Raw genomic sequence first — 26506 nt, forward strand, 5'->3', positions numbered from 1 at the left:
AGAATATGTCATGCAGATTAATCAGTTCCTTGGGAAAATTGGACAATTTTTATTCAATTAATTTGATATTTTCATTCAATTTTTAGAAGTAGAAATGAACAAACAATTGAAGTTTTTGGTCATGATTTTCTTAACACACCCTAATTCTCAATAGAACTGCGATTTTACATGACTTATTCACAACATTTTTAGTTATCATGAAAATGTTTCAACAAACCTTGAGCTAACCTAAGAGTTTCAGCCACAGGTCATCGGGGAGTCCCAAACACTTTGGTCTACATTCAATCCTTTCCATGATATAAGTTATGGAAATTTTAACTCTCAAATTAAATTATGTAAAGTGCATTTCATCAAGAACAATTGAACGTAATATATACAATGCACAATAGCTCAAGTTACATGTCATAAACTGTCATATCAAAATTTTTTGCTACATTTCTCACATTGTAGCATAACGAATGTCACTTAAGTCAAACAATTTTCTATCTCAATGAATTTTCGCATTTGAAAAATTTTCGTATTTTTAATAAATTAAATTGTGACAGTATTTGTATGAAAAATTGACTTGATAAAATTTGTGACTTGCAAAATTTAAAGTATTAAAAAATAAGAAATTTAAAAAAGTTAAAAATTTTAGGCGGTAAATCCTCACAAGTTCTTGAGTCTATAACTCCTACTACGAAACATTTCCTAGTATCTAATGTACAAAATCTATAATCTAAATCTTCTGATCACAAAATGTGTTGACCTTACTCAAGAGATGAACATAAAAGTTCATTCTTGAAATTTAAATAACCAAGTTCAAAGTTAGACTTTTTTCTTATTTTAAATCACACATTGTGTCTGCATCAGCTTACTAATGGTAAAAAAACTCAAGTGAAATTTATTGATAACTGAAAAAAGCTTCCCAACTGGATATGAAAATTGTTATAATTTATAACGAACATATTCATTGCAATAAAGACTGCTGCTTACTGCTATAGCTGTAGATTTTTTATTGTTATTTGCTTTATTTCATTTGAGTAAAAAGGGAGAGAAAATTTATGTCTGAGAGACGTGCTAAATTTTTTAAATTTGTCACTGCCACAGCAGCATTTTCAATGCATAATGTATGTTATATAAAAATAATTTTTCATACATTCATGTGTATACTTGGATTATGTGTTTGTTTGCAACATTAAGTTAGATGAAGATCTAAATTAAATTTATGAAAAAAACAGAACATAAATTCAATTGTTATGCAGTATTTCCACTTTAACTTATTCATGTCCATAAATATTTCTAATATAATATTTCAAGTTGACAAGACCTTTAATATCAAAAATGAATAAAAAGTCAAGTTTCTTTTAGGTTTTTTTAGATCACACAAATTTGTATTGAATGACTGAATGTGTGTAACATAGCATAAATAACATAACATAATAAAACGTAAAAATAATAAATTTAACATAATTTTATTAAATAATATTACATACAATTTTCTTTTGTGTAACGATCTGAAATTTTCTTACTTCTTGTTACTTCCTCATTCGTAAAATTGTTTAAATAACATTGATCATGTACTAATATTCATGACTCGTTGAAACCAACTGTCGAATTTATTGATTTTTTGGATTTTTTGTCTATCTAAGGAATTTATTTAAAGGCTTCCGTTGATTTGCATGGTGTGGATGTCATAACTTTTAAAATGTACAATTTCTTTATTTTTAAGTAGGTCTGAAAAGTGGAAAAACTATTAAGCCGAATTTAAAGCATAGTTGCAAGCTTTTAAAAAATGTTTACGAAAAAATAATTTTAAGCCTAATTTTGGCAGCCATTTGGACGCCAAATTGAAGCGGCATCCAATTGGTGTTAATAAAAGAGGCTTAGTCCGAGTCTTAAAAGCTTCAAGGTTGAGCCTTCTTCATTTGCGTCGCTCGGGTAATCAACATACAACAGTATTTTTTGAATACTGTGTCCAAAACTGTTGCTATATCCACACCTTGCATGAAAAATTGTCCTATTCTAATAATTTTCTTCCTATCTATCAAATTCTATCTTCAATTTATCATTTGTTGTTCATTCTCCCTTTCTTTCATCTATATCAATACAAGGCTGTACAACAATATTTTCAACATACGTCATAGTATTTATATATAAATTGATAATCAATAAAAAAATCACTGGTGCCATTAAAATTGGTCGAAAGGTCGATCTATATAATCACTATTAATATCAGCAATGACGCAAGCTCATGAAAATGAAAAGTTTCTTCTCTTGTGCTAGACGTTTTTTTTTATCAATGTTATGTACTACGACTGAGAGGAGAATAAATGAATTGACTAAAAGGAATGGAAAATAATGGCATCAGATTTCCTCTCAATGATCAATGTCTTGTAAGAACTTCCATTTTTCAGATATCTCAATGACCTCGAAAATTAGAGACATTAACAAATACAAATGAGTATCTAAATTATGAATTAAGTATACACAATAAGCACACATAAATGATTTTACTGAATTTTTTTTTTGAAACAACACAAACTTTTTTTATGAAATTTTAACTTCGTCATCAGGCTGCTTATCAATTGTTGAAATGTTGTCAATCAATTGAACAAATGACTTTATCATGTCCGCCATGTTTTCCGGCGTAACCGTATTTTATTCTTTCTTTTTCATAAAAAATGTTAGAAAGTCAATAGGCAGAGGGAATATAATCGTTGAATTCTTCTCAGCCGAGATTGTATTCAGTGTCTGCATGTTTTATTTAATTAAAGAAAATAGAAAATGACAAATGAAAGAAAATGCACAGTTGGTGTTAAATGTGAAATATACCTGAAGATATCTAAGTTGTAAAGCAGCTGGCGAGTCGCCAATAATTTCCGAGGCTTCTCGGAGTGCTCGTGATGCCTTCTGTTCACCCTCTGACGCAATAATTTTAGCTCGTGCTTCTCTTGATGCTTCAGCCTATGTACATCGTATACGTATCGGAATAGAAAGAAAAAGTCATTAGGAATGGAAAATATGAGTATATTCAGCACTAGTGAGAGAATGTGAGATAATCGAGGAACACAAAACCAAACAAATTTTTATAGAAAATCAATAAAGAGATGTCCGAGTGGCATATAGTGGCATCTATACCATTTTTTGTAATGCTATATGTTTAGTTAGCACTAAAGTAGTCACTCAATAGGTTGACCTGCTGACTGCTTAATGGACATCTCGGGATGAGCATACATACAGTGTGTTTGAGGAAAAGCTTTAAATGTATAAAAAAATTAAACTTACTTCAGCTGCCATTGCTCTCTGCAATTGAACAGGTAGGCGAACATCCTTGCTATAAATTTTTAAAACGGCATCAGCAACGGCATGTTGATTGTAAATATGGAGATAGGATTAGCATTCAAGAGAAAAAAGACAGAAATGGCATTTCATTAGCATAAATTTCAATCCATTTGAAGCTTAGATTTTGAATTGATTCTATCTGCTTCCTTTTTGGAAGAAGCGTCAAATGGAATTAAAAGACTGAGCAAGAAAATACCAGGATTTATATTTATTCCATGCAATTTCAATTCCTTAATTGTTTTCAATTAATTTTATTTGTTATCTTAATTCAAAAAAGTGGTAGAAAGATTAAATTAAAAGTTTTCTACTTCCAATCGACATGCTCCATTTAATATTGAGAAATGCAATAAAAGTTTTTCATCGAACATTTTAAAAACAATAAAGAATTGCAATAAATTGAAGGGAAAAATTTCCCAATTGAATTTACTTTGGAAAGTTTAATTAAAAACTTTAAAGGTGATGGAAATATTTGAAAAGTTTAACTGTGGAATTGAAATCAATGCAACTGGTAATGCATTTTGAACATCCTTCAAAATTTTTAATACCTAATTTAAATTTACATTTATTAACTCAATTTGAAATTTCCTTCATCATCAAAGTACCTATATGTCAACCAACTTATTCAATTCCAAATGTTCTTCTATTTTTATATTTTCAAAAAGCATCTTAATAATCATAAAAGGTTTTATTTGCTAAAGCAACATGAAAGAAGTCATCAAAGAAGGTAAAGTACACTTAAAAAATTTAAATATATTTTTATATCTCTTTTTCCACTTACATTTCTACACGTTCCACTTTAATTCCCCATGCTTCTGTAGCTTCATCAAGAGCAATCTAAAATGAACGATAAAAGAGGTTAAAATAAAATTTTACATTCTGGTTTATTTTTAGGGACGAGGATTAGCAACTCGAAACAAATTTTTGGATATTCAGCACAGTTTAAAGCAGCAATACTCTGAAGTATGCTCCATGACACATTCGTGTCACTTCATCTGTATCAATTGAAAACATTTAACTAATAGCGTCTAAGTTTGATTACCAACAAGAAAAAGGATGGCAAAGTAAAATTTTTTAGTTGACTGCGGTACTTAATTTCCATAAAACAATGGACAAAGGAGAATCACGCGAAAAAATTTAAATAATTTCATGTCGAGCACGAAAAAAAATGTTTTAATCTCGATGGTTGACAAAGACATGATGTAAACGATTAGCATAAGAAATTGTTCATACCTGCATACTTCCAGAGAGCGTCATTCGCTCGCTTAAGATTTCATGAAGCTGTCTCGTACCTTTACAGGAAGTGAATGAAAAGAATAATAGAATAATTAATTTGAGCAGAAAATGAAGATTAAAATCTATCCTTACCCATGGTATTCCGTAATGTTGTCTGTGCTAGCAAACGTGTCGAATGATGGGCATTTTCAACATTGGCAATTGAGACAGTAGCATTCGAGACTCGATAATACACAACAGCTGTAATTAATATTTAATTAAATTGTATTGTCTGAATGATGTCATTCCTTACTCACCATCAACGCTCACTGTTACGCTGTCCTTTGTCAAGACCTGTAAGAATAAAGAATTGATTAAATTTTCCATAAAATAAAGATGCTGATGGACTCCCAGACAATGTATTCATCTTAAGTTAATTAACTATTCAGGATCAAAAAGAGCATATCCCCAAAAGCATGGACTATCAAACGATAAAAAATTATAAATTCACTGCTGTCGATCACGTTGCAAAAAATTGTTCATTGAACTGAGAAAAAACTTCATGTGTCGGTCTTTATTCAACCATAAAAACAAGCTTGTGTCAAGCAACCGAGTCATGAAAATTATAAAGAGTGAAACAAAAAGGTCCAACAACAAAAATTAATTGAACTTTTAAATGCTAATTAAAGGATATAAAAATATTTTTAGGACAGCAATGTTCGCACGAAAAAGGTTGACGTTGTCGACTGTGATGAGCATGACTAAAGTGCTATAAAAGAATTTGTCATTTAATTTTTGACATAATTGCTTGAATCTTTCGAAAGTGTGCAGAGGAATTAAAATAAATTGGCATTTTGATACTTAATTCTTGAGGTGGAACATCGTATGTACGTGTACGTAAGTCGACACGAGCGTAAGCATCGATGCATGGTAGGATGAAGAAAATACCTGAAAGGAAGAAAATAAAATTAAAATTTAATATGAAAAGTGAGAATTGACGAACAAAAATTACAAATGACTTTGGAAACGATACGCACCTGGTCCCTTTGCTCCTCCAACCATTAATCTTCCCAAACGGAAAATCACAGCACGTTCGTACTCTTGTACAACCTGCAATGAGGATTATAAATGAAAGGAATGATATTAAAATTATATAAGCAAAGTTTATAAATGGATTGAAGTCTTTTCTTCCTCTGCATCAGTTGAAGGATTTAAAGATGAAAATAAATTTAAGGTTTACTTCTTGATTTTCAATATCAGCTAATATCGCCAACTTTACCCATCAACCAATAATGTTAATTGAACTGTTTTTACACTATAGGCCATTATCACATTATTACTCTACTTCCTACTACAAGGTACATTAATATCCAAATTACATTGAATAACAATTTCAATTACTTTGTTCATACGTCAGAGGATCAGCTGTTCACTATAAATCAAATTTCATTCACTTACGTTAATCTACATTTGGTGTTTCTATTTATTAATAGCATGCTAATGGTTTTTACGATTCCTTATTTACTCTCGAAAGTTTTATCTGTTAAACTGTACAGATTATAGAATATGCAAGTCATAAATAGAGCTTAACCTCTGATATTTAAGTGATTGTCATTTAATACTCGAATTAAGACATTAAATAGAGGTGTAAAGTTTATCGTACATACGTTAAAATATTGACAAAAAAATTTGTATGATACTATATGAGGCAGAACATGAAGAAGAAAAAGTTTTACTAAGTCAGCCATTTGGGACTAGAGTAAGCTTTTATCGCTTGTAACTAATCGCTCGTTTTCTTTTCCTTTTCATAGACGTTTCATATGTGTTCTAGTGACTTTATGTTTATTTCATGAGAAAGTGTAAACGTGAGCAATTTTCTCTTCTGACCTTCTTCGTTCCACTTTTTCTGTTGATTTAGAGCAAACGAAGTGTGTTTAAGGAAAAGTATTTAACTTGACGTAAAAAAGAAGCTTTTTATGACACATAAGAAAAACTTTATGTTTGCTCTCTCACTCTCACGAGCTATAGTCACAATTTATTGCGTGTGACTTGTGAGTATATGTTGGAAAATGGGAAAGAAAAGGAGGCAATCATGACGGCGATTATTGTTGTTGTACAGTTTAAGGAATCAACAGAAGTATGAACATGAAGAAAATTTTCTCGGAAATAATATTCATAAATCTTGGAACTTATTTTATATGTCGCAAAATTTTTCACCATCCTGCTTTTTTCTTATTCTTTTTATACTAGGATTTATTTGATTGCTGCTCATGATTTCCTTTCATGCAGGAAGAAAATAAATAAACAAGAATCATTTTTTGCTCTTGTAACTTTTTCTACGTCATTTTCAATAACTTCAACAAGTCGCAAACGACAATTTATGACAGCTTTTGTAATGATAGTAAAAAGATAGCAAATAAAGTTGATACTATGGGGATTATGAGTTCTTCTCATTTTCGCTTTATTCCAGTGTTGCTCAAACTTTTTGCTCCACGACACACATTGGTACCGCAGTTCACAGTTTGGATAACACTGCATTATTCAAAGTTAAGTTAATTTGAGCGACCTACCTTAAAGCACACCAGTAAACTGAATGGCATCGTGATGCAAACAAGAAACCACGAGAGAAAGATGAGAATTTTACCACAAACTGATTCTTCATGCTGCTCCGAATCATCCGCTGAAATAAGAAAGCAAAAGTTTTTCCATCATAATAAAATATTTGTACATTTTAAACTGCGGATTATCTCAATTTTCATTTCTTCATGTGAAAAAATAGTTATGATTGCGATTAGCAGCATATCTTCTGCTAAAAATTTTATATTTAAGTGCAAGCATGAATTATGTTGATAATGATTTCTACGATAAACAGCATAAATGATTAAATCTCTTTGAAGAAAAATGAGAGCAGCATGCAGCTGCACTTGAAGGCAAAATTCATTCAATGCTGCAATTGAGTTGATTTTATTATGATTAGAAGAATTTTGCAAGGATGAAGGCAATGATGAAAAGAAAATGAATGGAAAGTTTCATGCAAGTAAATGAGAAAAAGTCAGACATGACTTGCAGCATGCCAACTTTATTTTCTGTAGTTAAAGTTTCCAACCACAAAGTTTCCATCTCTAGCTACTCTGCAGCAAATAAAATATACAAATTATTACGCGATAATGTTTAAAAATTGCAAAAGCTTTCAACTTCAAGGAGAATAAACAAGCACAAAATAAGATAGTTGACGTCAAACCTACAATGATGTGACATGATGCATTAAATTAAATTAAAATAAATTAAGAGATGTGGAAAGTGCTAATAGTGTGACTTATCCAGCCAAACTTTTTCACTTGAAGGCTTCCTTGAATAAATCACTCTAATAAATCACTTAAAAAACTTTAAAATTTCAATAAAATTTTGTATTGAAAAATTACATTAATTACAAATCAATACAGACCAAATTTGGGTGACAACCACATTCTGTTTTGTGATGTTTTCCACTGAACAATGTTGGAAGAAAGCAGTGAATAAAAGCATGAGACATGTAAATAAAGCACTAGTGTGTCACTCACAATAGTGAGTTCCTAAGTATAGAAATGTTTGAAATAGATTTTCATTCTGTAATTTTATAAAATTTAATCGATGGCACTTAATTAATATTTTAATAACCAATTGTATACCAAAGCAAGTAGCACTTAATAAAAGTCATGGAAAAATATAGCAAAGTGCGCAAAATTCCAAGTGTTTATCACAAAATCTTCAATCTATTTCAATGATTTCATTATATAGTTTTAAAATTATGAAAATCAAGTAAATCATTCAGTACAGTATTGTCAATCCATTTTATTCACGACATGAACATAGGTTTTGTCATTAAAAATCCTTCCTCGTTCATTGTATTTCTATTCGTAACTTGTATTTCATCAATTACATACATATGAACATGAATAATAAATATTTGTTAGAAATATTTTAAAAACATTTTCATTTTCATTCGCTTGTGTATGTGTAAATCAATAATAGAAAATGTGAAAACATTTTTCTCAAATGGAAATCAAAATGACCTAATGTCATGTTATATTCATCAGGGCATGCAATAAATTTTTCATATATTTAATGCCTTTTTTTGAATATCAAAGTGATATTTTCTTTAGAAATTTATTATACAAATGTCCAACTGAATAGAAATGGATGCTTTTAAAGAAATGTTTTTAGAAGAGATTATTATGATGGAAAATTGATCGATCCTTTGAAAGAAGTGTGTCTCTTATGATATAAAGCAAATTGACCAAAAAGATTTGCATTCAAAAATGAACTTATGAATGATTTTGAATAGCAAAAAGCACTAATGGATAGTATTTTATCTTTAACGACCATCGTTGTCATCAGCTCAAGGTGATATATGATATACTTGCCATAATTTATTAACACTAGAATCTAAAATTATGTCGGGATTAAATTATTTAGGTTGATATTAAATTTTAGTCGGTAGTATAGACAGACATTAAAAGTCAGTATTTTATCAGCCTGTATCTGTTCTAAAACACTTAACTGGGTGGACAATGCTCTAAAACGCCTATAAATTCCTAAAAATCCCACTCTTTAAATGATCAAGAATTCAAATTATTTCACACTTAATTCGCATGCAAATTCCAAAAATTACCTGTATGGTATACGAGATGAAGAGAACTTTTCTTCATTCTTCCGGGATCTGCTATGGAAAATTTTCTATCTACGGACAACAGTCTATCTGAGAAGTGGTTTCAAATATTTAATAATACTATAAATTAGTGTAAGTCGAGGCACATTGTGAGCATTTTTCAAGAGTCCATAATTCATAAAATTATCCCCATTAAATCATTGTCATTTTTAAAAGGAGGTTTTAAGGTCAACAACATGTTTTATCGCATCTGGCTGAATGATACTTAAGCTGATTATTAGGTTGAGGTTCTTTACAGTAACATGGTAGCAGTAGCATCGTCATTATTAGCAACAAGAATTTTCCCATTGAAGAAGTAAATTTTCTCATTTATGGTAATTTTCTTATAAAAACGAGAATAAATTAGCATGATAGCATTTACTTTTTCTTTGCGATTACTCTCGCAACAGCACAACATTAGCTTTTCTCGTTCGTTGTCATATTATATACTTAATGACTTTTTTAAGGAATTTCAAAATTTTCACGCTCTACAACACGATTAAATTCCACAGAATAAGCATTCTTTGATGATTTCATCCTCCATTCCTCCTTCTTCCTTCTCTATAGCACGCTATTATATGTATGTATATGCACAGATTTTTCTTCATGCTTAAAGTGGAATTTTCTTTTCATTTGAATGAAAATGAGAAGGAAAGGAAGAAGAAAAAGACATAAATCAACTTTTGCAGCAAAATTTCATCTCTCATGATGCATTTATAATTTAACAGACAACAGACGAAAAGTTTTTTCCTAGCTATTTTCCTTCTTCCTTCCTTATCCTTGATTTTTCAATATTTTTCTTTTCCAATTCGATTTTCATTTAAAAATTTTTCAATTTTTTTAACCATAAAAACGATGAGGATGAAAAAAGTTTTCCTTACTTTTTCTTCTTTGTCGTTGACTTTTTTATTCGCTTTTATTCCTCATCATATTTGTCATGTCTGACAATGACGACAGCTATAAAGATTTTTCAGATAAAAATCATTGATATGAGTGCAACATAGGAAGAAATTTTATAGTGAAAAATAGGAAGTTTTATTAATTTGAAGCATTTTGAAGACGCATTTGTATTGGATCTGAAGGCATATGATTAGAATTGTCAATACTTTTATATAGCGCAAATCCGTCTTGATGAGAATATTTTATATAGCAAAACCGTTTTGCTGGGAATATTTTTGGGTTATCCCTATTTCCTTTTGTACCACCCGGTCCCCTTCTCATTCTCTTTTCAACAAAATCTCCAAAACAACTCTAATTTAATAAACTTGTCAGACACACATTTTCGCATGTGATAAGCTGTCAGTCAAACATAAAATGATCCATGTCCAATGAACATAGGAAATGTTGCTAAAAATTCAATCAAAGTTTTATATCCTATACATGAAGCTCAACAATCGATTGTATGTCTATGATTAAATTATGTTTCAAGTCAATAACAAGCAAGCACTTGCTCTCTGAAATTTTTTTGCTATGCAATATTTCCTATCTATCTTATATTTTTATCTTTTACACTCCACATACGTTTATGTGTATAAGCAGCAACAATGAACACTATTGTACATCATGTGATAAGTAAAATACTTGTCCTTTGAACCAGACAAATGAACTCGTTGATAATGGCAAGTTGATGTGAAGGAATTTTCTCATTTATCGCAAAACCTTTCATTTATATCATTGACGTGGTATTTGTAGGACTTTTGAATGCCTCAAGTATTTTTTTCAGGTCACTCTACTTATATGAGAAATATTTCATTACGTACAGAAAATATTAATAATATAAAGATGGGAATTTAAGCATCTGCAGTCCACATATCTACGGTCACATAATATAAATTATTGTATTAGAATTAAAACATTTATGACTGTCTACTATGAAATTTTAATCATATTAATGATGTGAAACTTTTTGATTGCGTGTTAAAAATCAATATTCTCCATTTCAAGTCCTTTACTAGTGTGGATATTCCGAAGGCCAACACTTGAAAAGGGTTTGTTGCAATAAACAGCTAGAGAACAAATATTTAATCAATTTTTCTACATTGTTTGGACAATTTTATAAACAAAGGAAATGTAATCAGCAACAAATAGGAATTTCCTGAATGTGCTGAGGAATTGTATAGAATTTTTCATGGGTGGGGGTTATAAATGACACTCATTAGCTTGAATATATTTCTGTAGACGTGTGGATATTTACAATAGCAAGAAGTTTTTAAAGTGCAACTATGCCAACAGTTTAAGGAAATATTAAAACATAAAGCATACTAATCCGATCAGTACAATCTTAACCTCTCTTTAAAGGGGGCTCCTCTCATGGTTCTAATCATATGGTCCGCTTGGTTGCATGTGAATAAAAGTTAAATGCGTGTCAACCGGGTAGCACATAATCCTAAATATACACCAAAGCCCCAAGCTTCATAAAACATGAAAAATCACCAATAAAAGCCAGTAAATCCCAAAAAGGAATAACACTTTCTAAGTAAACAAATCTATCACGTTTTCCGATCAAACTTTTGATTTACTTTACTAATGGAAATAAAACAAAAGAAATTTTTGGGTTCATAAATGAGATTTTGATTTTTATGAGTCCCATAAAAGTTTATTGCTGTATCCATTTTTCATGGAAAATTAATACGAAGCAATTTTCTTAATCCTCTATTTCACGCCATGAATTATTATTTCGCATTAACTCGTTCTATTCTTCTAATCCTTCAACAGATTTTCTACTATGAATTGCTAATTGTTTGTTTTCTTTGTAGATTTGATGAAGCACAACTGATTGTTTATTCTCATTATGAGATTTCTCCTTTCTCCTTAGTTTCTTTGAAGATCATATTTATGGCTTGTTATTTTATGCTTTTGGGTCTTTATTCTTGAAATCGGATTAGTAATTAAGTACAAAATTCTAAGTTTTAATACATCAACGAAACTAAGTGTAAGAGATCCTTAAGCATTACGCATCAATTTTCTCACGCTTCAAGTTTTTAATTAAAATGCTTCAGTAACAAAAACACATTTCATCTACTTCTACACAAATCAGTATCACAATGACTCAATCTTTTTTCCATAGGGACATCTTAATTTAGTCAGGTGTACACGCTTTTCCTAGTTTTCGTAAACGTGACTCTTATTTTGTAAATAACAGTAAAACTGCTACGTGATAATGACACTTGAAAACTGACAAGCCCACCATTCGAGTTAAAATTAGACAGCATAAAAAGCTCGTGTTTCTATTTAAATGGATAAATACGTCATGTCCCTGTTGAATTGCATGAAATTGAATTTGTTTGGTTTGGGATTGGCTTGTGTTGGGATAGGTTAAGGCTAATTTGATGAAATTTGTTGATTATTTATGTTTTTATTTAGAAAAATAATATTTATATACAAAATTTTGACCTAAATACGTGATTAGCACTTATTTGCACTCACAAAAATATTTCAAAAAAGTCTTCAATTTTTCGAGATTAAACAACAAATTCCAATACTGAAAGCATTTGCAAATCAAAACAAATATTGAGTCCAGCACAAACTATATAAACTAAAATACTACATAGATCTGAATTGACCATAGTTTATTAGAAACTATGTTGAATTTCAAAACAAGCAAAAAAGTCATTTTAATCTTTTCTACTGAAACATTTTAAAATATTTATCAGGGGTCAGTAAGGGTGTTCATTTAACATTCTCATAATATAGCTAGAACCGATAAAACCAGCATATATTTATGATACTCAAAATTGAAAATGTAAACGAAAATCATAAAAAATTGTTTTGCATAAATATGAAATTCATATTCAAAATAGAAGAGCATACAGCATCAAGGCCATAAATAGATGGATAAAGCAAAGGAGTTATGAACATTATTAAGGATTTAAGTGAAGAAAAAGTTAGAAATGGAAGGAGAGAGAGAGCAAAAACTAAAAAAAGATGCATCATAGGAGATAAATATGAAGAAAAAGATGCTTTTGAGAATTTGATACACAAAAAGGCACTAAATATTTAAATATTTAGACATAAAAGGAGACAGAAACATGACTTAGAATAAGTTTGAATAGAAGATAAATACATGAAAATGGTTTCATATTATGAATATTCCTCCTACATCCATCCCAAGCAAGAACATGAATATACAATTCTCTGTTTACTTTACACACAACATTCCCATCTATCCATCTCAACATATATAATCTTTTCTATTTTATATCATCACAAACATACATCTTCCCAGCACATACAGATGGTTAAGATACAATAGTCCAGAACTTCATGCCAGAGCATAAACGAATGAATTTTCATGAAAACAAAAATCAATTTGTAGAAATGAATGTAGCTATGCAGCACTATGTATTCATGAATAAGCAGAACTGGGAAGAGAAAAAAATTGGATTTTCTTACAAGTTGAAGAATTTAACTTTCTTCTATATGTACAGACCAGCAATATGAAATACGTAAAAGCTTAATTTGAGAAATCATGAGAGGAAGGAAGATGGAAAGAATGAAACAACTTTTCGAGTGCTCAGTCATTAATCAGAAAAACGAAGAAAAGAAGCTTTGATTTTTTTCTTCTTCTTTGTAAGGCAGAGATAAGAAGTGTAAGGAGACTGACTGTTGGACTCTGTAGAATGAAATGTAAGTTCAAAGAAAGAAAGATTTTGTAACTTTTTTTGTAAAGTGAAATCTGATGAATCATTTGGATGTAATGTTATGATTGTAATGACCATTCAATATGTAGGAATTAAAGATTTGTAAAGAAAACTTAACAACTATCTAGCCTATAACTCAAATACCCCCTGTACTACCTCGCGATATTAAATTACTTGTCATAGCATGAATCCACCAATTATTGTACATTAAACTCTGTTATTATTAATTAGCAATGATTCGTTATTTATGTCAAAGCATTTCTAATAAACTCTACCAATTGATTCGCTATGGGTCATTTAACTTTGTCATGAATCCTTTTACCGTCACAATAAGCTTCACTCAATCATTATCGAAACGAAAAGATTCTGATGGCGAAACACGATATAATGCTATTGTGTAATCAGGATATGAAGAGAACGTGCTTTATTTTCATAGGTTTATTAAAGCATGTCAATCTCTGCATAGGCTAAATTATGGCACAAACTCGTGGGTAAGAAAATCAATGCAAATGAATCAATACTAAAGTTCCTCTCATCGATCATGTTGAGGAGGAATGATGAATGTTAGTCTATGATTACAAAATCGATGCCTATGAAGACTTGATATTAGGAACTCATTAAATTCCTGTAGAAAATATGTCATGTACCGATAAAACTGTCAATAGATGTTAATGAATGCTTTGATAGATTTTTTAGGCAAATTTAAGGTTTATAAATTCCCTCGGAAATTTAATATCATTCAATATTGTTATGGTAATTTAATAAAGTTTCTATCATGGAATTTTCATATAATGATTGATTTAAATGAGAAAACTTTTCCATCTTCTTCAAATCAATTTTCAATTTAAAGTTTAATCATTTAAGTATGAATATATGAGCATATTGCTACATGGAATTAATGAGAATCAAGCTTTCAATCAATATCAAAACTGATATCACTTCTCCCACCTGAAGCATCGCAAACAATTTGCTCGGGTATGAAATTTCCATGATGATGATGATGATCGAGTAGAATGTTTGCTTAAGCTCCTCCAATAACATAATAATATTTGTGACGTACATACATATTTGTTTAAATTGAAACATGAAACGATTTGGAAATTCCATCAAAAAATGCATATGTATATCGGCTGTTGTAACATATTAGATTTTGATGTTTATGAGACAAAGTACACTAGGGCTGCTGTTGCTATACACGTTGTGCAAACAAATCTTCAAACAGTTTCCCATCATCATGTCATGAATCAAATATTTGATTTTGTTATGGAAAATAGAGAATATATAAACAAAACTGAGGTATGGAGACATGATTGAATGATATTGTACGTAAATATTATATTTATGGAGCCGCACAGGGATGAAGTAAGTTGTAAGGAAATTTTAGGGGATTGTGGAATAACTCATTGGATTTCTGCTCTTGCAAAATTAATTAAATTCATAAATTGTAAATTTTCGGACGGAGTGGCTGCCTTGAAACATTTCAATATTACATCAATGAATATTTGAAGGAAATGGATGCTGAATAAAATTTTCTTCTTTAATGCACAATACAAATGAATAATACGTGACATGATAAGACATACATAGACATAAGAATTGTGATAAATTGCCATTTCTTAAGGTGATTGACAGTAGAATCGAAATTTGATACCATATAAATGGAAGTAGAAAAAAAATCGGAAGTAATTGTGCGGCTGTTCTGTTTTAAGTGCTTATCCAAATAACGATAAATTAATCACTCAATTAGATATAAATCACTTCTCCTTGTTCCATGACATAAGTAGCACAAATGGTCATTGGTGTGTAAATGAAAGTCATTCATTTTATACGATTGCAATCAAATTCAAGAACGGTGGGGCTGATCGAATATATTCAATAAAATGAATAATGACTTTTATCTTAAATTGATGAAACTATAAGATCACTATTAATTAAAGACAATTCGATCACAAACCATAAACTCAATAAAGAGAGAATATCACACAATAAATTCATTTTAAGAGCACCACTAACAAAATCAAATAACTTGAATGCGGCATTTTCTCTCAAATAATCACTTATCACTGCAGTAAAAATGATTGCACATGTGATGTTCAGAATAGTCAATTTAAAGATAAAATGTGATTACAACAACAAGCTTGAAATTGTTTTTGGCGAGACATCATGACCAAAATCATCAAATCAACAGACGTCTTCATCATAACATGAGGTCAAAAAAGTTGCTGAGTAATAGATTTTTTTTTTACAAAAACAAATACTATATGTGAGCTTTCTATATGTGTAAAACGTACTATGTACCATTTTTCTTTCGAAAATTTTGTTTAAAGAAGAAATAAAAGCACAATGTGATACACTGGAGGGTAAATCAAGATATTGTGGAGTTTATTGCTAGAGATTGTATTTCGGTAGGTTCAGAGTTATTGGAAATGCATTCTCTGTTATTTTGAGAATAATTTTAAATTCCCACAGTGAGTACTGCGCAGGTGGTCATCTTTAAATGCACCAAAATAATGATTCTATGAAGCAAAAACAGTTGTGAGCGTGTATAAAGCAGAAATGCAGCAATTATTGGATTAACTGCATGTGTTAAATATTACATTATGCTGTCTAATTTGTGAAAAATAATCTGTGACTTAAGGATCAAAGAGATTTTATTTTTTCATCCTCTTTGCGACATTTGCAAGCGTGCATTTTACACACAATTAACCGCAATTGATTGACCCCAAAATACGTGTCAATTTACCAATAATAAAGCTGTACAAAAATATTTCCACTCGACAGCAGTTTATTCACATAAAAAAAATTCACTCACAATTAGTGCCATTATTTGCAATGTGTACATAGAAAATTTTCATACTTTGTTTTACCTTCTACAATGGCACGACTATCGTCTGGCATTACTTTATTTACGGAATTAATTATGATGATAAAAATTAAATCAAAATCACACAAAAAATAATTTTTATTCCTTCTTTATGCTGATTTAATTTCACTAATTTATTATCCACAGAATTATTATAATTCCATTATTCCACGGCAATTAGGCACAATAATAAACAAATTATTTTTTATTTGAAAAAAATAAAATTTATAACTTCCTGTCACCCTATCCGCTTTTATTTTCCTTTTTCCGTATCGAATTAATTCGCGATATATCTCGTTAACGAGCTTGTTATGCGTTGCGTCTAACTATAGTCCAAACGAATGAATGTGAACTGAGTCGATAAAATAAAAAAAGTGTTATGGTTATAAAAAAAAAATTATTTACTTCAGCGTAAGAAGAACGAGCGAGCGAAGCAGCAGAATAGAACATGAAGGGTAAGGCAAAAAGAAAGAATTCATGTTGTTAGTAAAATGCTATTTTTATTGTGAATATGTATGGTGAAGATAGTCACGATGTATGGAAAAGAATATTATAAAAAAAAAATGAGAAAGCTCTCACTCGCTCTCACTGATAATATTTTTTTGAGACTTGAGCTATGTTAAAAATATTTTTTGTTGTGTTTTCTCGTTTCGCTGCAGCAACGCAATTTTCATATGAATACATGAACTTTTCCTATAGAGAGAACCGACAAAGTAGGAAGAAGCCCGTTGATTTTTCATGTTTCCAAGAAAATAAAGAGAATGCAGAGCTTTCAAGTTGTTGAAAATGATGAGCGGATGGAAGAGCATAGGCCTATGACTCTTGGCCGGCCGACTAAAAAGTCTTTCGCCTAGATACTATTCAACTTCTTCTCATTCTCATGATATTCTTTTTTTCATAATACAAAATATTTATATCCTTCCCATGAACAAGTCAAATTGTCGATGTATGAAGCCAAAAGTTCTACTTATAAATCATGAATAAAGCATAACAATTCTTGTTGTTAAACTTTTTTATTCATATTTTTTTTAGGAGTTAATAATGCTGCTCGATTCATGAATAATTTGCAATGGGATTACAACAAATTTTCTGAAGGTGTTTCGATTGATTTTCTTGTGCTTAATGTCAACATTTTAATTTATTATTGTGGTTTAAGATTTCATAAGTAAAAGTTCCATTAAGAATCTTCTTCTAGCTACATAAATAAAAGATGATGAATGTTTATGGCCTTTCAAACAATTTATGACTGAATGCCAAAAAACTCTTTTTAAACTACAGAAATGGAAGCGGGTTAAGCTATGCTTTTGAATGAAAAGTTTTAAACAATTGTATTGTGAAAGTGTGATTGTCCGGACTTTAAAAACCCGCGAAACATTGCCAACATGCTTGATATGTAGCCAGTATTATCAGAGACAAAGGATGGATTTTTGAAGCTTGGAGTCAATTCAGGATTATCTATGTGATCTCTTCATCAACTTTGTTTTGAGGACTTAAAGACTAGTAAGAACAGCAAGACAATCAAATCAAGAAGCTATCTCCAAAAGATTATTTGTTAAGTCAGGGCAATTAAATATAATCATAGAGATCTACTATGAGATACCACAAAGGAAAATAAGAAGCAAATAAAAGAATGAAATGAAAGGATGTACAGATATAATCATTAGTGCTACACACTCGTACAAATTCAATTTATTTATCTTACGTGGTGTGGCTTAAGACATAGAAAAACTTCTTCTTGGGCTTGTTGTTTTATTTCTATTTTTGGCACACTATAAGGTATCTCGTGTACGCGCATATACTTGACATAAATTATTTTATGAGTATGAGAGTAGAAGAAGGTGAAAGAGTTGTCTTGGTTAACAAGAAAATTTTCATTACTTTTGTGTGTTTATGACACGTGCAGTTAATTACTTTATGAATCGTTTAAATTAGGAATGAAAAAGTTTTTAATGATTTCAAGAAAAGTTCAAAAAGTCCTTAAACTTTCTCAGAAAATGAAAGTATTATAGCACCGCAATCTGTGTTTCACATGATGAAATATTCATAAAACAAAGTATTAACAAAGGTCATCGATACTTTATTTTTGGGTTATTATTTACTCATATGAGGCAAGAAAAATTAATAATTTTCCACCTACTTAACCTCAATAAAGTCGTTATATTATCTTTGAAGACACAAATTCTTTTCGCTTCTTCATATTGCTATTTTTATTGTTTTCGTTACGTGCGTGCCATAAATTGCCCAACGACAAAATCAACGACAGTGTCACAACATACTCACAAACACGGGATTGACAACATCAATATATTGTGAACATCAAACATCCATTTCGTATAATTACTGACCATTAAAAGCCACGAAAGTTGGAATCAACTATGGAAGCGAGTAAGTGAATGAAAATGGATGTGGTTACGTGGTGGAAAAAAGGACAAGGAAAAAATTAATCATAAAAATTGAATGAGAGAAGCTAATTTTCTGTGTATGTGGAGTTAGTCAATTTCACATATGGCATATATTTATCATTACTGTACATTTAAATGTGGGACATACGAGTATGCGTCTATAATTTGCTGTTATCATATTCCTCCCTTTATTTTCAATATCGATTTGTGAATCAATTTGAAATGAGGAGGAATTAAAAATGTACAGAAGCAATTTAAAGTGAAATTTGATATAAAAAATTTATTTAAAAATACAATAAAAGTTGAAATTGAATGATGATACCGATCATATTGCGCATTTATATTCAATTCTAGTCCATTCTGCATCAATTAAAAAAACTTAATTTTCCATGTTATATGCATGTTTCAAAGCTATCAAATTTAGAACACTCTGTAATATTTCACAATGCTTCCATCGTCAATAATGTATAGGAATTAAATAATCCATTGGCACACTATGGTAATAAAATAGCCTTCAACACAGAACATCAGAAACTACTTTTCATCAAACATTTTTCACTTCCCTAATATCCTTAAATTATTCAAATATGAAAATCGATACAATCGTATTGATGCTGATTTCTATAGATCCTTTAAGGTTTTTATGTCTATGACTGCGGATGTGTAAAACATAAAAGGAGCAAGAATAAATAAAAGGATGTTCAAGAATTGTTTTTACAATGGTTGGAGGATATTTTCCGTTGTTGAGAATGTAAACAAGCAAACAAAGCAGAAAAGCTTGAAAGGCTGAAAGTTTTCTTTGACAGGTTGTGTGGAAATATTGAATTGATTGCTTTGTTTATGTACACGGAAGTGGCGGTGAATGTACTCTAACGTAGAATTTACCACTTTTTATTGAGATTGACATAATATTAAATTTTAATTGATTATTAATATAGAAGTGATAAAAATAATACAGAATGTGTAATTAAAAACAAATCATAATGAATAATTGATGACGACATAAGGTCATATTCCCTTTTGAAAAGGTACAGAGAAAGTATTTTTAGGTATTAGAAGGTCATGTGCTTACACGTGACAGGAATATACTTGAATTATTTTTGGAACAAATTGCTGTCTTCTAATAATTACATGCTGAGCTGATTCATTTGTGGACACAGACAGAAAAGTTATTAAATGAATGGTTTGGATCTCATAATAAACTGAATAAAATCAAAATTGATTTTAGTAGTAAAACCATTAATTTAGACATCCACAATATGAGTTCAATACTAAACAAATAAGCATTCATCAACAAAGAGTGTTAAAAATTATATGTCATTATTTTTTCTACTTAGAAACATAGGTCACATGATGTCCTAAATTTAGAATAAGGGCAGTATTGTTGCAGGGTTTATTTAAGTGTGATTTCAGAGATGTGTGGTATTCTATATGATTTTGATGGAAACGTCACTTGTCAACGACTTCCAAATGTAAATGAATATATATGTAGTATAATCTGTCCATGCCGTAAATATCAACATATTCCACGATTCAAGTAACTTTAATTCAATTTGTTCGTATTCATAATTATTTCTTTTCATGCTATATAAACCAATAATTATAATAATTATAGCACATCAATTGAATCCATATATAATCGTCCTCAATCAGTCTTCTTTGTATAAATAAGAACTGTACATGTGTATATTTACATTTCGTTAAATTATTAATTCATATGGACGATATCTAATATTCATAAACTGTACAAAATACACCAATGCATAAATAGAAAGGATAGCCGAAAAGGATTTAGAATTTTTTATGGAATGAGCTTTTTTTAGGACTGCAGAAAATTTCAAGTAGATTTGCAAATCCTTCCTCATAAACCATAAACTTTATTACTTCCATTATAAAATGTAATTTTTAAGGTAAGTTAGTAAAATTTTCTCTAGACCGTTATCTAACAGTACATGTCTTTCTATATATAATTCAATTAACATTTTTTTTTCAAATAGAGATGCTCTATTTGTAGGAAAGATAACATGATTAGGGTTAATGAAAGGGTATTCGTAATTAAAACATGTGAAAACAAAAGTTCAAAGAACGTAAATTGATATTTGGTCAATATTCCTACATGTAACATGTCGAAATGGTTCAATACAAGCAAACTATCCTCCGACGTCTTGTCTAAAATTAGAATATCGCATTGCTCGATGATTCATTTACTTTTATACTGTGATAACAAATTGCAGCTGTGCATTATCGAATGCAATAAACATAAACATTCAATTTGACATATTTACGTTTATTTCCAGCAGCTTTTACATTATGATAATTTTTTCCCATACTTGGTACTATAAAAATAGCAGATATCATCAATATAAGTTATGTATTGGAAGATAATATCAACAAAACTGTGAGATATTCCACACAATAACTCAACTGTTATGATATTGCTATCGTTAAGGCAGTCAATTGGGAAAGTTTTATGCTTCGATGCAATAACTTTTTATGAGCATATGAATACAGAGAATACAAGAGGTCAAGGTGCTATCAGATAGTGACTCTTAACGATAATGGGATAAGTTTGTTGTGAATAGAAACTAAGGCATTTAGAAAAGCTTTATTAAATATTCTTGCCGCAGACTTTTGTTAATTATTCAAAAATTGAACAGCACAAATGAGACTTTCTTTTTAAAAAGTTATAGGCCATCAAAAAGATTGTTCTATAGAAATTTTTATTCCTTTCAAAAGTTTTCAAGGCTATGAAGGTTCACAGCACAAGGAAGCATTATAACACCGGTATTTGTTAGTGTAACACCAGTAAGTAAGAACTAAAAGTTCATCACTTATTACATAGTTACAGCAGACTCACAGACTTGAGTCCTATGTATAACTTTTTCATGTAACATTTTGATAGGAGTAATAGCTTCAACGTGATGAAAGTAATATAATCTAAAAATAATGGAAGTAATCTTCTTATGAAACTCTCTAATGAGAGAAGAATCTTACATCAGTGAGCTTAGAAAGTTTTTGATTGATGTTAATAAGGAAGGAATTGTGATTTCTCATTCATGCTGCAATCAGTATGCAGTTTGGAATTTGAAAATATAACGAGTCATTCGATTGAATTTAAAGCAAGCTACTGAAGTATTTGAATAAAGCAGTATGAAAGTTGTCAACATCATTTGAATTTCAAGTTTAAACAAGCTGTTTATTGCCAAAAACATCAGCGCCAATTCTTACGAAGTTGCTAAAAATATTAAAATTTTTTTACCTTGCCAGAAACTGTTAGTAAGTAGACCAGAACAAGTTGCTGTGCACGCATATTGTCAACATCCATTGTAAAATAATCTTGCATGCTTCTAAACCTCAATAATCATGATAACAGGATCATTAGTTTAATGTCACTTCCAACCCGTAAGAATACGAATAAAAAATGATGAATAGGACATCATTACTACATCATTAGTACCAGCCTCATGCGTTTAATCTCGACACATGACAAGTATAGTGCCTTCATTTCTAAACATTGTCTTATCATATGACTACATCCATGTACTTCTCCATCAACATCCAAAATGATAAGTGACACTTAATAAACATGATACCATGTTGTTATGTAATCTTGATTCTAAGTTCTTGTGAAACCATTACATGATGGCCACATGTAGTCAAATAATTTGTTAAGATTTAAGCCTAAACTTCTTTTTCCTTGAACTTTGCTTTAACTTGTTCTAACCAAATAATTTTCATGTGGAATTTCATTTTTCTTTTTTGGAAGTGAAACGTTAAGACCCTTGTCAAGGCAAAAAGCTCTTTTCATTTGTATCTGTATCTTTTAGTATGCATGACTACATGGCTAACACATACTTTAGCAATGTAAAATGATAAAATCCATGATTTATAGTTTCTTTTACAAGTTATACTAGCTAATGGCTCATGCAATATGGAAAGTATAAAGGAAATTGGAACTAACAGCAAAAGCATTAAGAGCTGATGACAGCAGAAACTGCAAAACAATGAACTGCCAAAAAGTTTTTTAGTGGCGCCAATAGTTGCAAAAAAGCCACAAAAAAATGCACATATGATGAACGTTATGAATTTGTGTATATAGCTATAGTCAAATTGTGGACATATAAGACTCACCATTGCTGAATACGGACATCGCTGATTGTTGTCGGTTGTCGCCACGTGCCGATAACAATTTATTTGCATTTGTATTGTTTCCATATCCTGGTGCCATTCTGACTCAAACTAAGGATTTTTCTTGTTTCTTTATTTCACTTAAAAAAGCCTTAAGATTTTCAATGTCAGAAAGGAAATTTTGTATTTCTTTTTTATTGCTTTTACTGTGCTTGCTCGGAATTACAAATGTTTATAGTTCATTCTCCAAATGATCAACACTGAATGAATACTGAACAGCAACTGAATTGCAGCTACACTCTATATAAAAAATGTGTAGCTCAACAACAAATGGGTAAAAAAACAACAACAACAACAAATTGTCACTTTTGTCACATACAATATGAATGAAAAAAAATTCCCTCCTTTAATGACCTTTTTCCTTCTTCTTACTTCTTTTCTTATCTATTTACATTTAAATTGGAACAAAACATTGTATGTGTCTCACATTCATGCATGCACAACGCACAATAGAGAATCTCTTCGATTCACGAACTATATGCGATGTGAAAATGTTTTGGTGCCGATTTTTATTTTCTTTGTATTTTTGTGTGTTATAATAATTCGATGATCTGTTGTTTGACTTATTCACATATGACAAGTCCACAAACACACGATTGTGAATGACACAAAAATGTATTATAATAACAAGTTTACTTTCAACTATATTGTACAGCTACAGTGGAAGCAATGAATGCTTTTTCCGGCAGAATTGCTAGATTTTTCAATGTACTATCACTCTATTTTCATTTTTACCAAGATATAGACGCGCTTGCGGGTTAGTAGAGTAGAAAGGCGATATTCAGCTTGCTACTTTTTTTTTGTTCAAGCCATAGACACCGAATATCGAGTACAATATCTTCTCGGGTTTTTTTAAAAATTTGTGAACGGTAGAGTACAGGATCCTGCAAGTGAATATTCATTCTTTGATTTATTGGTTATAGCAGTATGCTGAAAAGTTTGTGTGCATTGTGCAATTTTTGGCTACAACAATGCACTTTTTGGCTTTTATCTTCATTTAAGCTCTTTTTTAATTTTTTTTTCTACTTCTTCTTTTTTGTGTGTTTTTGCTCGCTTGCGGATAATTAATTAAAATATTTTTCTCATCGTCTATTGAAAATGAGGCAGCAGTATGAGATGAGAATGAAGGAAGAAGAAGATGAAGATGAAAAAAAAAGGAAAATGAGAGAGAAGCTTGTGGATGAAATTGCGGAAATATTGTGTGGGTAAAAAAGCTACTTTGGCTCAACAGCGGAGACTCATAATTTTTATGAGATTGTTCTAACGGATATCCAGTGGGTAAATATGAACATATCAACTTGTCAACTTGTTGATTTGCGAACGAAAAATAATTGTTGATGTCAAATGTTTGTCCTCATTAATGCAAATATTTGGCATTAGAATTAGGACAAATTTTTTCACTACTATGTATATGTACAGATCATCTTATTGTATGTAAGTTCAGGAGCATTTACAATATTTACTTAGATGGAGATCAACAGTTAAGGATGTCAGTTAATTAAGATATGTGTTGTCAATGTAATGTGATATGTTGAGAAATTCCTGACATGCTTGGATAAATGACAATAAATGAGATAAGACAGTAAGGATAATGATGTAGGATTTAGAATTAATGATTTTGCTCTATTAGTATTAAAGTTTCAAGGACATTGTCTAGTAGATGCATAAACTTTTATTTAATTTTTATGTAAAGTCATAGTTAAGTGTAGCCATGAGTCAGCAGATTTCTTTTAACAATAAAATATAACAGCTTTAATTATTAAAAGTCAAAACTTCACATGGATTTATAATTCAAAAATTTGTTTGAAAATTACGTCAATTGATTGTAATTTGTAAATATAGACCATTTAATAATAGTTTGAAAAGTTTCAAATTACATAATTATAGGTGTATATTATGTCCTAACTATTCTGTTGCTATAACATGTTGCGTGTGATATAAATAAGTCATATCAACAATAAAAATTAATTTGACGAATATAATACATATTTTTAAATACAAAAAGCTCCCACCCAAATGACGTCGATTGATATTTGACACGTGATAAAATATTTACAGAAATTGTAGTGTCAAGCAACACTTCTATGGATTCCTAAAATTTTTATAAATGCTGATTCATTTTCAAAAGAATAAAATCTTTTCTCATCTTTCAAATCCCCTCTAGGATGATTACTCTATAAAGAGGAAATTGCAAATATTTAGGCATTCAATTATAACAAAAGGATCTATTGTTGGCCTAAGAGCGAGAGAGCATCTATGAGCAAGCATATTTTGCTGCAAAACTACTAACACTGCTATGGTAATGTTAATTGCAAAATACATTTTATAAAATGTGAATATATTCATTTTTCATGCACTTAATTACAATTGTATACATTGTAGACTCATTGCTCTGAGATTTAGATGTCTATGTACATAGAGAGCAATTGTATGAAGGAACTATATACACGGAAAATAGTGAAATTGAAACTAAGTGTAGGTGGATTATGCAATGACAACGACAACGACGATGATAAAAATGATTATAATGTACTGAATCTGTCCCATACAGAACAGAAAGAGATCTATGTATATATAAGGTTACACTCAGATAAAGGAATAGAATATGGATTTGACCTTCTTTGAGTGGAATTTATTTTCTTTTAAAAAACTGTCGAGCATTAAATTCCATCCTTTTGTGTGAATGCAATGGATGCTTCCGATAGTTCTGTTCATTGTTTCCTTTTCTTTACTATTCATTACATGTTGTCGCAAGACTTGGGGATTGAAACTCAGGATAACTTTATCTGAGTGATATTACTTTTTATAAGGAAGGAATTCGGTGTTATTGCTGATTAAATTGGATGCATCTTTATAGATTTGGGAGGGTCATTTAATAATTGGAGGACATATGTAATTTAAGCCATAATACAGTGTCCACTCCCTATTAACTGATATTTTTTCTACTCCATTTCAGAAGATATGAGAAGAGACAGAAAATATTGCAACGACTTACCTTGAACATTTAAAATACGTCGTCTATATTCATCATCTCTAGTATGCTGTACTCCATTTCCCGGAGGAATTGAAACTGTAGAAGATTCAGTTGAAACAGCTACGTTCATATTATAAATATTCTATCCTACTCTCGTTTTCTTTTGTTTGATTATTATAAAAAGGAATTTGTTGCGCTACCTAAAAAGAGAAAAGA

General features: G+C 30.2%; 1 protein-coding gene across 5 annotated transcripts; it reads right to left on the minus strand.

Moving 5' to 3' along the window:
• Positions 1 to 526: 526 nt before the first annotated feature.
• On the minus strand, positions 527 to 26422 carry LOC139094706 (band 7 protein AGAP004871). 5 transcript variants are annotated; one of them, XM_070645848.1, is made up of 12 exons: positions 16721 to 17142; positions 9188 to 9270; positions 7107 to 7216; positions 5574 to 5646; positions 5402 to 5484; positions 4854 to 4890; positions 4690 to 4797; positions 4555 to 4613; positions 4103 to 4158; positions 3268 to 3316; positions 2815 to 2946; positions 527 to 2733 (listed from the first exon to the last, which is right to left on the minus strand). In XM_070645848.1, the coding sequence occupies exons 1-12, from the start codon at positions 16759 to 16761 to the stop codon at positions 2641 to 2643; spliced, it is 924 nt and encodes a 307-aa protein (XP_070501949.1). In that variant the 5' UTR covers positions 16762 to 17142; the 3' UTR covers positions 527 to 2640. The 5 variants fall into 5 exon arrangements, with proteins under 5 accessions (XP_070501949.1, XP_070501952.1, XP_070501950.1 ...); XM_070645851.1 differs by having other exon boundaries at positions 9188 to 9274; XM_070645849.1 differs by lacking the exons at positions 9188 to 9270; positions 16721 to 17142 and adding an exon at positions 26312 to 26422.
• Between the last annotated feature and the right edge of the window lie 84 nt (positions 26423 to 26506).

This window comes from Chironomus tepperi, unplaced genomic scaffold, assembly GCF_022539635.2.
Source record: "Chironomus tepperi strain 1889 unplaced genomic scaffold, CSIRO-AGI_Ctep_v1 contig_354, whole genome shotgun sequence".
NCBI classification, from domain to species: domain Eukaryota; kingdom Metazoa; phylum Arthropoda; class Insecta; order Diptera; family Chironomidae; genus Chironomus; species Chironomus tepperi.